The following is a 13,158-nucleotide window of genomic DNA, read 5'->3' as shown; positions in this document are numbered from 1 at the left end:
ATCTTCAGCTGGAAAATAAATTTCTAAGTATAAAAACAAAGTAGGCTTGGGGGTGTAGCTCAGAGAGAGCACATGTTTAGTCTGCACAGGGCCTGAGTTCCATCCGTAGCACCAAAATTCAAAAAAAGTAAAGAATTATAAATTTTACCTATTGGTAGGCCCCTCTGCATATCATCTAACATACGATCAGCTCCTAATAAGTGTTAGCTATTATTGTTAGTTCAAAAAAAAAAAAAGATAATATTTTCATTTGTGAAAATCATCATGAATACTCTTTATAGTAATACAACGAATGGGAAAATTTTTTGTAGGGTAGGTGATGATTTAATAACCTTACATGTAAATTTAAACAGACTTTAAAAGTTAATAACAAATGACCACATCCCAACTCTCCAAATAAACCAATCCATAAATGGTAAAATGCAAATGAAAATAGACATAAGAAATACATTTACCATAAATGATCCCTGAAGTGAAAATAATACCGACTTATTTTCTTTTAATATTAGCAGCAGCACAAATTAGTTCAGCCTTTCTAGAAGATAGCTGCTAATGAACTAACTGCTGAATGTTCATATAGGCATTATGTGCAAGGCACATTATAAATTATTCATATGTATGTGTTTGCATGTATATCTTATTTTTGCATCTATATCTTGATTTTTATAAAGATACACCCATCCCCCTCACACAGCTTAATCCTCAGAACCATCTTATGAGGTATGAACTACTATCATTCCCATTTTACAGATGAGGAAACTGAAGACCTGTGAGTTTAGGTACCTTGCCCAAAGTCATCCACCCAGCAAGGGGTGGGGCCAAGAGTCAAGATTCTTGAGACCACCTAGCAATGCTATTCCTATGAATTTATCCTAGTGAAATAATTAGACTGTCCCACGTTCACATAAATAAAGTTCAAGATGTTACTTGTTTAAAAAAAAAAAGATGTTATTTGTGTATTAATAAAAAGAATCTTTAAAAAAGGAGCTCAGTAAATAAAGTATGGGATACTGGTGTTGGCAGGATGCCATGCAGCCCCTGAAGCACGTTTCGGGTAAGCAAATTTAAGAAGCTGGAAGCTCACAGTGAATGTCAAGTGGGGAAGGTCAGGTCCAGCCTGGGTGCAGTGGGTCCACACTCACCCTCCAGGAGCCAGGAGAGCCCAGCAGCTGGAGGCTGAGCTGCCTGGTGACTCATGTACTGGGTCCAGCCGCAGACGCTGGGATGCTGGCTTTGTCACCTACTAAAAATGTGACCCTGGGCAAGTTACTTAAACACTCTGAACCTTAGTTTCCTCACCCATAAAAAGGGGTGATAACATCTGCCCTACCAGTGTGTGAAATTCTCCAGCAGTGCCTGGCCACAGCTGCTCAAAATGTTCTCAGTGCGTATCATGGGCGGGGCGCTGTGGAAGGGTCACTTTCCTCTCCATACCTTCTGGACTTTGCCACACGTGCCTTAATGAGCATGCCCTACCTCGGTCAGCAAAGGAAGGGGCGGGGCTCCAAGGCCTGAGAATGCACCACGCTGCCTCCACTCACTCCCACCGGCTCAGCCAGTGGCTGCCTGGTCACCAAGCCCTGCCCCCCTGCCACCTGAACTTCCCTGGTGCCCTGAGCCCAAAGTAATTCTGGCCAATTCAGTGCAGAATGCGTGGGCCAGACCAGGGACAGGGCAACGACTGAGAGCCAAAGCAGTACCGCCCCTCCCCGCAGGAGCCCCGCCTCCTCCTGGCCCCGCCCACAAGGCCCCTGCACAGGGGCCTCGAGTCCCACCTGAGCACCACGCCAGCATGGGCACCCCAGCAGGGCAGCGCCAGGCCTCCCTGTAGGCCTCGGGCCAAGCTGTGCTTCCTGGACAGCCTGCATGGCCTCACAACCTCCCCATCAAGTCCCCTCTGCCAAATCTTTTCCATGTCTTCCTGCTGCTCCTGGGATAAAGTCCAAAAACTTCCCCAGCCTGCTGCCCTCCCTGGCCTCCTCCTGTCCCTTTGCCTGGTCACCCACTGCCCTTTAGAGGTTGGCTCAACCTTCCTGCACTCTGGGAAGGTGGCCCTCATGTCCCAGGTCAGATCAGTCTCAGAGCAGCCTGGCCCCTCCCAGGAGACCCAGGCCCTACGCATTCTGCATTTATTAGCATGATTGGCTCGTTTTCTTTCTTGTTCGCCTCTGTGATCCACTAAGGCAGGGACCAGCCCTGTCTGCGCCCCCTGAAGACCCGGCACCCGGCACATGTCCATGGCAGACCCGCAGGCCAGCCCTGCTGACGTAGGCGCTCAGACACTGCTCAGGACAACCCAAGGGGGCAGCCACTCTCCCTGCCCCACTTTTCAGATGAGGAACCTGAGGCATGGTACGTTCAAACAATTTGCCCACAGTTATAGAAGCAGGAAGTGATGGATCTGGGATTTGAACTCGGGCCATCGGGCTCTAGAGTCCACGCTCTTAACCACTGTGCTTTCCTGAAGTGATGACTGTGTGCCGATGGAAGAAGTGCACCCACCCAGGGACCCGCCCAGAGACACTGGGGTCAGTCACCATGGCCCTCCTAGGGCCCAGTGTCTCGGCGGCACTCTTGGAGCCCCTGAACTCAGCTTGGGGAGGAAATGGATGAGCCCTTCCCTCGCTAGATCTGAACATGGCACCTGGGCGGAGCCTCGGGCTCTGGAGGAGGCAGGTTCGGTGGAAGCCCCGTCTGATCTGTTTAGCGCCTCCCACAGGCAGACCCGGGGCCTGACACAGCCTCCAGCTGCTGCCAAGACAGCAACGGAGTGAGGGTCCTCAGCCCCTTACCTTCCACTCCTTCCAGTCTCAAGAGCACGAGGCCCCTACTTGTATTTTCACCCTTTCATGATCTTTCTCAACCCATCTGTCTCTCCCACCCTTGAGGCTGGCAGGGGACCTTCAGCCTACAAGGCCATTGGTCTTGAGGGTGGAGATGGTGCTAAAAGTGACTGCACTGTGGCCAAGTCAGGTGAAGGGCAGCTCTGGTGGCAGGCTCCACCTGTTTGGTTGATTTCTCTGTCCAGGGCACCTCATAGGTGCTCAATGAAGGATACCAGATGGCTGGTCCCAGAGGCAGCTCTGGAAGCAGCACCATGCTGAAAGAGGAGGGCCCAGCACTGGGCCTGGGACAGGCCAGCTCTATGATCCCACCAGGTCACTGCCCAGGGGCTCTGGTGAACAGCAAGGACCCTCTCTGCAGAATCCCACCCATGCAGATGCATGACACTCATTCAGTCTCCGCCAAGCCACCAATTCCTCCCAGGGAGAACCTCTCCTTTAACCTATCCTGGTCATGCCTCATTGAGATCAAGGACAGCCTGGGGCCTCCACCCGACTGGTCTGCCCTGGGGCCACCTCTGCTCACTCCTGGGCTCAGGGCCAAGTGTCCAGGAAAGGGCCTGACCCTTACCTTGCATCTGCATGGAAAGGTAAGGACTTATACAAGTCCCAGTGGGAGAAACGGCCTCTGATTCCAGTACGTTCTCTGGAACTCTTCCATGATACACATACTGCTGGACACTCACTCTCTGTGTGTCCTGGGGCCAGTCAATCAATGACTTGCATGAAACCACTTGACCTTTGCAGTTGGGTTAGCAAGGAATGACCTTGGGGCTCAGTCAGTGAAGCTGGAGTCCTGTCCCCGAGGCTGAGTCCACAGGTCCCACCCCTGGTAGCAGAACTCACCTGCTAGGGACAAGCCTCAGTGGCCACACTCAGAGCTTCTGCTCCAAGTGGAGAAGAAGCTGCCGGCAGGCCCCCTCCTGCCATGGCTTATCTGTTAGCAGGCTGCAGTGAGCTGCTGTGAGCCCGGCACTGAGGACCTGCAGGGCTCAAAGGTCGAGCAGGGCCAGCATGGGCCAGAGGGTGGAGCGGAGGGGAAATCCGCTGCCAGAGAAGCAAAGGGTCAGCCTGGAAGCGGGGCAACAGGCCCAAGGCAGAACAGCAATTCAAAACAGCTGCTGTTCTTCAGCATCTTGATATGCCCATGACCTCAGCGCAGCTGGAGTCTCCCCTCTCCCGCCTTTCCCCCTGACCCACAGGGGCAGGTTCCTAGACAGGGTTTTCTCTGTCTGCCTCTCAGCTTCCCCATCTGTAAATGGGTACAGGAGCTCGCTCATCTCTGGGTGTTTGTGGGGCATCCAATGAGACAGGCCCGGTGGAGTGTGGGCCCAGTCCCGCACACGGTAAGGCTTCAATAGATGGGGTCTCAGGGGTCACCACCGGTGTTTGCCTCATTAGAGCACCCCAGACAGCTGCGGGGCACAGGATGCCTGAGAGACCCCTCACTCACCTTCTGAGAAGGGGTCCCAGTCCAGCCTGGCCCGAGAGTCACAGACCAGAAGGGACCAAGCCCAGTGCCCCCGTGACAGCTCTGTACAAGGGCTCTGCCCAGGATGCGAGCAGCATAGATTGGCATATCCAGGGCTACTCACACGCGGCCTCTGTCCACAAAGAGAAGCTGCTGGGCCACGGGAGCCTGCTCGTGAGGCAGGACGGCTCGGCCTGGGAGGACGCTGGCCAGCTGGCTGGCCTGGGGCCTGCTGCAGGCTTCCCTTCAGCCTTTGACCTCTGCAGTTAGTTGCATTAGCAAAGGGGAACCTTGGGCCTGGGCCTGCCAAAGTCCAGGGGTGCTCTTCACCTCATGCCACGGTGGGCACAGGTGGGCCGGGAGGCCTCTGAGCAGGAGCCCCGCCGCCCTTCCTGGCCCACGCTCCCTCCCTCCGCACAGTCTTGTTCTTTGAACTTCCATGACTTTGCATGATTCTTCCCTCCCCCGACAGGTCCTGCCACCCCCGAGACTTCGTTTCCCCTGACCTCGCTGCTTCTGCCCCATCTGCCTTCTTAGCGCTCCGAACCGCTCACTCCATGCATCACCCAACAACACCAGCCGCTGCCCACCCTCCAGGAACGGGCGGAGTTCAGCAGCCCTCAGAGCGCCAGCCGCTAAGCTCTCACACCGGAGGAGTACGCTGGAAGCCTCCCTGGGGGAGGAGGCACTTTGGTGCTCACCCATCTCCCTCCGTAGGCTCCCTCGCCAGCCCCAGGGCTCCCCATGAACCACCGCCTGGCTGGAGGACAGGTTCCCAGAAGCAACACGATCCCAGTCCCTCTGCTGGGTTCCAGGTTCAGTCACCCAGGTGGGTACCAGGAAGCCACCCTCTTCCCCTCATGCCCATCAGCATCCTCTCAATCCCGCCTCTCTCCCGTGTCACCCCAGACGCCCTGCCTTGGCTCTGGTCCCCACCCCAGTCCACCCTGCACGCGGCACCCGGCGATCTATAGCAGGATTCTTACACATCATCCCCAGCTCTAAAACGGTCACGCTTACACCCCAGTAAAACCCTTGCTACTCACAGCTCTCCCTGGGGGCCGCACACTCCTTTCTGCCCTCTGAGGCCCCAGGGCAGCCGCCTCTCTCACCCCGTCTCCCCCAGACAGAAGCCAAGCCCATGACTTCTCCCAGGGGCCCCAGACCAGTCCAGGGCCAGCACCGAGAAGGCTTCCAGGTGTCTCTGGCCCAGATGGGAATCCTCTGCCATGACCCTGCAGCCAGCCCCTCCACCAGAGGCCCCTGGGAGGCACCCCAAACGTGGCCCCGGCCCTGGCACCCACTCCGTGGCCACATCTCCAGACCCACAACAAATACTCACTTTGGCTCCAGGAGGGCCGGGCAGGCCTGGGTTTCCATACGGCCCAGGAGGACCCTGAAAGGGGAAAGAAACAAAAAAATGAGAGAAAATAGGAAACCACCCCACTTCCAGCAATGTCTGGAACCTTCCTCCTGCTACCGCCAAGTGACATCTCCCAAAGCCTGCGCGGTCACGGCTGCTTGCCTTCTTTTACGAAAGCCCCTCTGTGCCCAACTCCACACGAGCACTTCCTGGGTCTCACCCTGCTTTATCCCATGAGCGCACGCAGTAGGTGCCAGCCTTATTTTGGAGATGAGGAAGCCAGTGCTTTCAGAGGTTGTAACTGTCTCGGTCACTCAGCTGCTAAGGGCAGAGCTGGACTTGACCTCTGAGTGCAAGCCCTTGCCCTCTAGATTTTGCCACCTCCCCATGTTCTCTAGGTCTGGCCCCATCCGCCCTTTCCTCTTCCTCGAGCTCAAGCCACGCTTAGTGATCTGCTTCTCTCCAACATGCCTGGTCCTGCTTTCTTGGCCACCTTGGCCATGCCCTTCCCATCACAGGACATGTCTTGCCCATCCATCGGTCCTTTCTGACTGGAACCAGACCCGTCCTTCAAGGCCTGGCTCACAGGCCTGCCATCTCCTCGAGGCACTGGGTCTGGGACTCCTCCAGCCTAAAGAGGCCTCTCTACCCTTTGGACTCCAGCTGGCCTTTTGTACCAGGCTTTGGAGTTCAGAGCTCATGAAGGATGCACCTGACCTCTTCTGGACAAGGGTGCATCCCTGTGGCCACAGCGCATGGCCAGAACTCCCTGAGGCTGCAGAACCTCCAGGGACCCTGGAGCAGGACCTAGAGAGTCCAAGAGCGTGGGCCAGGTTGCAGAGCAGAGCTGCAGCCGTGGCCGCGTGGGAGGGGGGTCCCGAGTGTGCAGGCTTCAAACCCAGTGATCCATGGCCCTGCAGTTTCCCAGGCAGCTCCAAGTCCCCAGACAGCTGGCTCCTGTCATGTCCACTGTCCCCAGCAAGAGCCCTGGCTGCATTCTTCCAGCACGCCAACACAAACCCTCCGAGGCAGGCGGCACCCAGGGGTCTTTGCCCAGCAGGAATAGTCTGGGGCAGCGTGGGTGGGAGTGGGCACCTCGAGGGGTTCATTGCCCCGACCCCTCTTGCTGGGTGATGCGGCCCTCATCCCAGCCCCTCCTGGCTCATGGAGGCGGCTGTGCAGACTGTCTTCCTTCCCCTCTGAGGCCCGCTTCCCAGCTGCCGCCAGTCACATTCCAACCAAGGCGCCTCCCTCTTCCTCGAGGCCTGAACTGGGACCCTCCCCTTCTCTGAAGGCATCAGGAAAGAAGAGTGTCCAGAAAGCACTCGGCCTGGGGAATTTACAAGTGCCACGTGTGGCCTTCCTAAAATGACCAGCCTTCCCAACCCTCCTGCCAGCCCACCAAACACTGAACCCCAGCACCCCGACGGAACCCCAGGGCCCTGATCCTCAGCCTGCGACTCCCCTGCCCCAGCCTCAGTCTCCTCATCTGCCCTGGGTCCCAGGGGTCTCTAAGGAATCTAGAAACCTGAAATGTTCGGTCCAGGCAGGATCCTGGGTCTAACTGCAAAGCTCAGGCTGGGTGGGTGCTTGAGGAGCAACCCTGACACCCAGCCCCCTTCCCCAGCACCAAGCGTGGGCCATGTAAGGCCAGGGGTGGCTGCCTCCCCTCAGTTGTGCCCCCAGCTGCCCCACAGATGGTGGGCTGGAGTTCTCGGCTACCCCATCTGCAGCCTGTGAAGGTGGGGAATTCTTGCTTCCCGACTCCCCACCCCTCTCCAGCCACTGCCTTACAGAAAGCCGAAGCCCATAGTTGACTGGAAGCCAAGCAGACTGATTCTAAAAATGTTGCAGCCCAGAGAGTGGGTGCAGGGAGGGCTCAGGGATTTCCCCCACATCCCTCGAAGGGCTCGGGGAGTACCTGGAGGTGGGAAGGTGCAGGGGACCTGAGATAAGACCCTGTCCCTCCCCGGGACCCAGAGCTGCCATCTGTGCAGAGTGGCCCTGGGATTGCTGAATGCAGCTCTCTATTATCTTTGGAATTTTCTGATCTATGGAATTTCCAGCCTAGAAACAGGATGAGGGGGTGGAGGGCCATGGAGCCTGGAAGCACAGCAAGAGGGTCATGCACCCAGGACTGGGTGAAACCACAGACAAGCCGTACCCAGATCCCAGGTTTCACAGATGGGTACACTGAGGCCGGGAGAGGAATGGGGTTTGCCTGAGACCTCACAGCTTCTGGGGGGAAATGTTCTTGACTTCCACAGTGGATGTCTTTTCCAAGCATTTGCCCAGCCCCTGCCTGACCCAGGACACTCTGCAAGATGAGGGGGAAAATAAGGCCTGTCTCCACCCTGGGGGGCTAGTTGAGTAGACAGAAAGATGAGCCTGAGGCAGACTGCCCGGTTCAAGCCTGGCTCTGGTGTCCACTCTCATTCATTTGAAGCAGCTGAAGCTCTCCAGCCCCGTTTTCTCAGACAGGGGGTGGTCTTGGAACCTGTCTCAGGACGGTTGGGAAGATGGAGTGAGGCATGCCTAGGAGCAAGAAGCTCAGTGGTCAGTGAGAGCTTTGAGAGTGTGATCTGCATCATCCAGGGAGGCAGATGCACTGCTGCACTGCTGCACTGATGCACTGATGCACTGCTGTCCCCTGGGGAGGGGACAGTCATCAGAAAAGGCGGTGGCATTTGATTGTAACCATAACTGGAAGAGGAGCTTTCAAAGGAGGGCTGCAGGGTAGAGAGGAGGGTCCAAGCAGAGGCGAGGGGTTGGAGGGTCCAGGGACAGCTTGGGAGTGGGGGCAGATTGCCTGGGCCTGGAATGCAAGGTCGAGGGGCCTCATGCGGGCCCAGGCAGTGAGGTCCCATGGCTGGCAGTGCCTGTGATACCTGTGTATCCTCAGCTCTGAGCATGTGCTTCCTGGAAGCACCAAAGCCAAGAGGAAATGTGGCTTCAGACAGCAGATTCCAGAGCCCTGGGCCCAGAGAGCGCAGGGCCAGGTCTGTAGGGAACTCGGGCTCCAGTAATTGCATAACCAGAACCAGCGCTAAAAATATGCCCCAGGCAGCTACCTCGGCCAGGGCCTCACCAGGCACCCAGCGTGGGAAAGGCTGATTCAGCCATTGGTCCCTGCCCACTAGGAAAGGGGGCAGGCTTCCCTCTAAGGGTCCCAAAAGTTTCCCAGAACATGAATAAGAGCCTAGACTCCAGGCCTGGCTTGGAGAGATGCTGCTCGGTTCTTGTCCCGAAGAAGAGAGTGATCACACTGGCCCTTGAGGTTGGGGCTGCTGGTGGGAGGGGGCGTCAAACAGGCAGTGTACATGGCACGCAGGTCCCGGGCACGGGAGCTGCTGTCTCTCTGAGGCTTGGGCTCACTCACATCAGCCCCTGCAGCTCAGCCCAGCTGTCCTGCAGCCTCCCTCCCAGGCTGGGGAGCTCAGCCTCTCCCTGGCAGGGCCCATCCAGTTGACGTGTTGATGTGTCAACATCCCTAGCCCAGGATGGCCCTGCAGAAACGGGAAGACGCACGCAACTGTCACATCCTCCCCAGTGACCGCAGCCCATCAGCTCAGGGGGGTGGTCTTCAGGAGCCCCTTCCCCACCTCAGGCTGCAAGGGGTGAGGCTCACAAAGAGCAGCTGAGGCCCTGCAAGAGGTCACTGCCGTCCCGTGCCATGTCGGTCCCCAGAGCAGCCCCGAGGGCCCCACAGCCCCTCCATGCCCCAAGTGGAAGAGGGACAGGGAAGGGCCTGAGGACACACAGCAAGCTGGGACCTGACGGCCAGGAAGACAGGCCCAAGAGCCACCCACAGCTCCAGAGGACAGCATGTGATCACTTACCCGAGGCCCCCGTGTGCCAGGAGGTCCAGGCAGCCCAGGCAGCCCAGGGGGACCCTGAGAAGAAGCAGGAAGACAGTGTCAGACAGGGCCAAGTGGCAGCCGGGAACAGCACCTACCACTCGTTCAACATCCCTACCCAGAGTTCTGGGCATAGCAACCCCATGCTGAGAAGAGGGTCCCTGAGTCGCTGCCCCTGTGGAACTCATGCTCTTTGGGGGCTTCCTGGTTCTTCAGAAATAGCCACCACAATGGCCCCAGCTCTGAAGCCCTCCTCTTTGTCACTCAGCTAGCTCAGTGTGTTACCCCCTCCCCTCTCCTTTCAAGAGCACTACGTCACTTGAGGAAAGATCTGCTTAGAAGCCCGTCTCCCACCTCACCATGGTCTCCTCAAAAAACTAATGGCTATGAGTCATGTCGCCTTCCCCAGGGCTCAGCCAAATGTTTGATTAAATAAAACAGCAAGAAACCTCCGAGTTCAGCCAAGGTCTCTGCAGAGCCAGAGCAAGCGAGGGACTGGCCAAGGTCACGCCAAGCATTCTTGCACCCTTGAGAGACAGCGAGCTTACAGAGGGTTCATCCACCATGCAACCCCATCATTTAGCAGCAAGGTTTAGGTAAGTCACCATATATCACCACATAATCGTCCCAGATTTTATGTCAATTTTTGTGGGTTTTTTTTTTTTGCAAGAAAGTGGGGTGCAACCATTATGTGAAAACCTTTTTAAAAAATTGTGCTGGGGGGGCACAGTGGCATGTGTCTGGAATCCTAGAGACTCAGGGAGAATGAGGCAGGAGGATTACAAGTTCAAGGCCAGCCTCAGCAACTTAGTGAGGCTCTTAGCAACTTGGTGAGACCTGTTTCAAAATAAAAAATAAAAAGGGCTGGGGATGCAGCTCAGTGGTTAAGTCCCCCTGGGTTCAATCCCTGGTACACACACACACACAAAAAAAAAAAAGATTAAAAAATTGTGCTTCTATTACTTAAAAATCATTATTACTAAACTGCCTTTGGGGCACGATTGGGATGTGTGCCCATGCAGTGTGTGCTAATGCAGTGGTGCTGATTCCACAGTGAAATACGGTAACCAGCCTATGCCTACAGAAGACACAATACCCCCTGCATGGGTTGTTTCAAGGATGATGAGACTGTGTCTAGTGCAGTGCCTGGCACATACAGGCACTTGAGTGTCCTGTGATGTCCACCCTTCACTGTGGCCCCCTAAGAACCTGCAACAGTGCTGGTGGCCTCCCTGCCTCCACTCTGTCCTCTGTGCTCGCCCCTCTCAGGCCTCCTCCACAGCCTCACTCACCTTCCCCAGCCTCACCCCTGCTCAACAACATTTAACGGCTCCTCATTTCCCGCAGGAGAAAGGTCTAATCCGCAAGCTTGGCATTTAAGAAGCATCCACCTGTCCTCACCTCCCTTCCATTCACACAGAAAGGGAGGCAGCCGAGCAGATCAAGCAAGTCCTGGGCTGACCTTCCTTCCGCTCCTGATTTTTCCTGGGTCAGAGCTGGGGACTCCACGCGATCCCTCCCGCCTGTCTGAGTCTCCCATGTTCCTCTTTAAGACGGTCTAATGGCAACTGTGCTGTCTCCCCCGAGGAGTGAACGAGGACTAACTGCAGTGCCTGATGTGATGCGCGGGGCCCGCGGCCTTCGGAGGAAGCCCGGCTTTCGAGGATGTGTGAGGCCTGGGGAATTCATTTGTTTCAAATAACCATCAGCGAGATTCCAGGTTTCCTGCCCAGAGCTGAAGTCGGTGCTGAAAACAGCCCGCCTTGGCTGGTCATTAATCCCCATCTCACGCTGGGCAGCCTCGGCCCAGGCCTGGCCCGTGAGCACCACGTGCTCGCCGGTCCATGAATAAAAACCAGAGCGATCCAGACCGGCAGATACGGGCACCAAGGCCTGGCAGTCACTGGGCAGGAGCCCCAGGGGAGGGAGGATGAAGCCGCTGCCTGACCTCAGATGAGTCCCAGCGTCCACTGCACATCCGGGTTCCTCCAGCCAAGCTGGCACTCGGGGACGGTCTCTAGTCCTGCATCCAGTCCTGTCCCAAAGGCTTGGGTTTGGACCAGTCCATCCTCCTCTCCTCCCCAGCTGGTTTCAGTGAGAGCAGCAGAGTACAGTGCAAGGGTCCTGGGGTCATGCTGGGCTGCGTGGTTTGGGGTAAGCTACTTCCAGTTTCTAAGGCTTGCTTCCGAAACTGTCAAATGAGGCGAGCCGTAGCATCTAGCCACAGATAATCTATAAAACGTGCTAATCCTGGTGCCTGGCACACGGTGAAAGCTCAAAAAGTGTTCGCTGCTATTTTGGTTAGGCATGCTCCTGGAACTTCCCCACTCAAAAGTTTAAGTGCCCCCCCCACCTCTGTTTTGGGGAGAGAGCCAAAGGTGTCCCCCTTGGAAAACTGTCCTTGGCCCAGTTCTCCCAGGTGACCCAGAAATGAAGGGAAACTCTAGGGGCTATGGCTAAGCATTGCTGTAAGTATACAATCCCTTTCAATGGACAAGAAACCAGAGAGAGGCTCAGAGAAGCAAAGTGACTTGCCCAAGGTCACACAGCTAACAAGAAGCAGAGCCAGGATGGTCGTACCTGTTCTCCTACCACGGGCAATACTATCAGGTGTGTCTCTGACTGGGCATGTGGCCTTTGCTGAGTCCCTCCCACTCTGTTCATCTGGAAAAGGAACATTCTGGAGCCTTGCAGGCACTGGCACTTACTGAGCTGTGGGGTTCCGGGGAGGGGTTATCAGGTGGGAGAAGAACAGTCAAACCATTTCCACCTCAAGGAGGAGAAGGTCCAGGCCCAGGGGGGGAAGGAGAAGCAGCTCAAGGAGTTGGGCTCCAGCTACGGCGTGGCCATAGCTGCAGAGCCTGGACACTCCCTCTTGGCATTTCTTCTGCCCTAGAAATGGGGGCATCCAGGCCGGATTCTGACCTCATCCACGGCATCTGCAGAACAGACTCCAAGTGCCAGTCAGGACCCACAGCCCAGCCTGGTGACATCAGCCCCAGGCCCAGCAAGGGCCCGAGGACCCTGCACTCCACTGGGGGCCACAGCTGCCCAGCACAGCTGCTGGACCCCTCCCTGCTCAGTGCTCACTCTGCTAGCTGCAGGCCCCGCGCCCCCTCCCCTGTGTGTCCTGCCTGCTGCCATTTCTTCCCAGGGCCTGAAGCCTGCGCGGTGGCTCAGGATGATTCACGGCCGGGTGGGATTTTCCACTCCACACCGCAAACAACAGGGCCTCTGAGAGGGCCGAGGAGGGGGCGGGCCGGGCCTGCGCTCGGCCACGCAAACGCCCCCGCAGCCTCCCCAGGTCCTGGCCTCCAGCAGCCAGACCTGGGGGAAGCCCGTCCTGCAAACAAGCCCGCCCTGTGTCCAGCTGCAGCAGCCCGCCCGCCAAGCCTCGCAGAGTCCGCCCTGGCAAGCACCTCCCAGGCCGTTGTCAAGCCAGGGGACCGTTCACAGGCCTGGGATCCTGGGACGGCGTCCAGGCCCGGGTGTTCTCTCTGCCGTGTGACCTTCTTGGTCTCTGCTCTGTGTCTGCAGCCGAGGGGGTGAGCAGGAGGTCTCAAAGGGCCCTCCCTTCTCTGACCACCCGAGTCAACGATTATTCCCAAGAACAGCTGGGTCCAA

General features: G+C 56.8%; 1 protein-coding gene across 2 annotated transcripts in view; it reads right to left on the bottom strand.

Annotated features, from left to right (window-relative positions):
• The window catches only part of COL27A1 (collagen type XXVII alpha 1 chain), a 127,180-nt gene that overhangs the window by 97,861 nt on the left and 16,161 nt on the right, over positions 1–13,158 (bottom strand). For both annotated transcript variants that reach the window (XM_079113622.1, XM_079113621.1), the window contains exons 4-5: positions 9,517–9,570; positions 5,657–5,710 (exon numbers count right to left, since the gene is read on the bottom strand). In XM_079113622.1, coding sequence (XP_078969748.1) covers positions 5,657–5,710; positions 9,517–9,570 — 108 coding nt within the window. The remainder of the gene's footprint in view (positions 1–5,656; positions 5,711–9,516; positions 9,571–13,158) is intronic.

Source organism: Sciurus vulgaris, assembly GCF_902686455.1.
Source record: "Sciurus vulgaris genome assembly, chromosome: 15".
NCBI classification, from domain to species: Eukaryota; Metazoa; Chordata; class Mammalia; order Rodentia; family Sciuridae; genus Sciurus; species Sciurus vulgaris.
The sequence above is the reverse complement of the archived record's forward strand: the minus strand, read 5'-3'. Positions and strand labels throughout refer to the sequence as shown.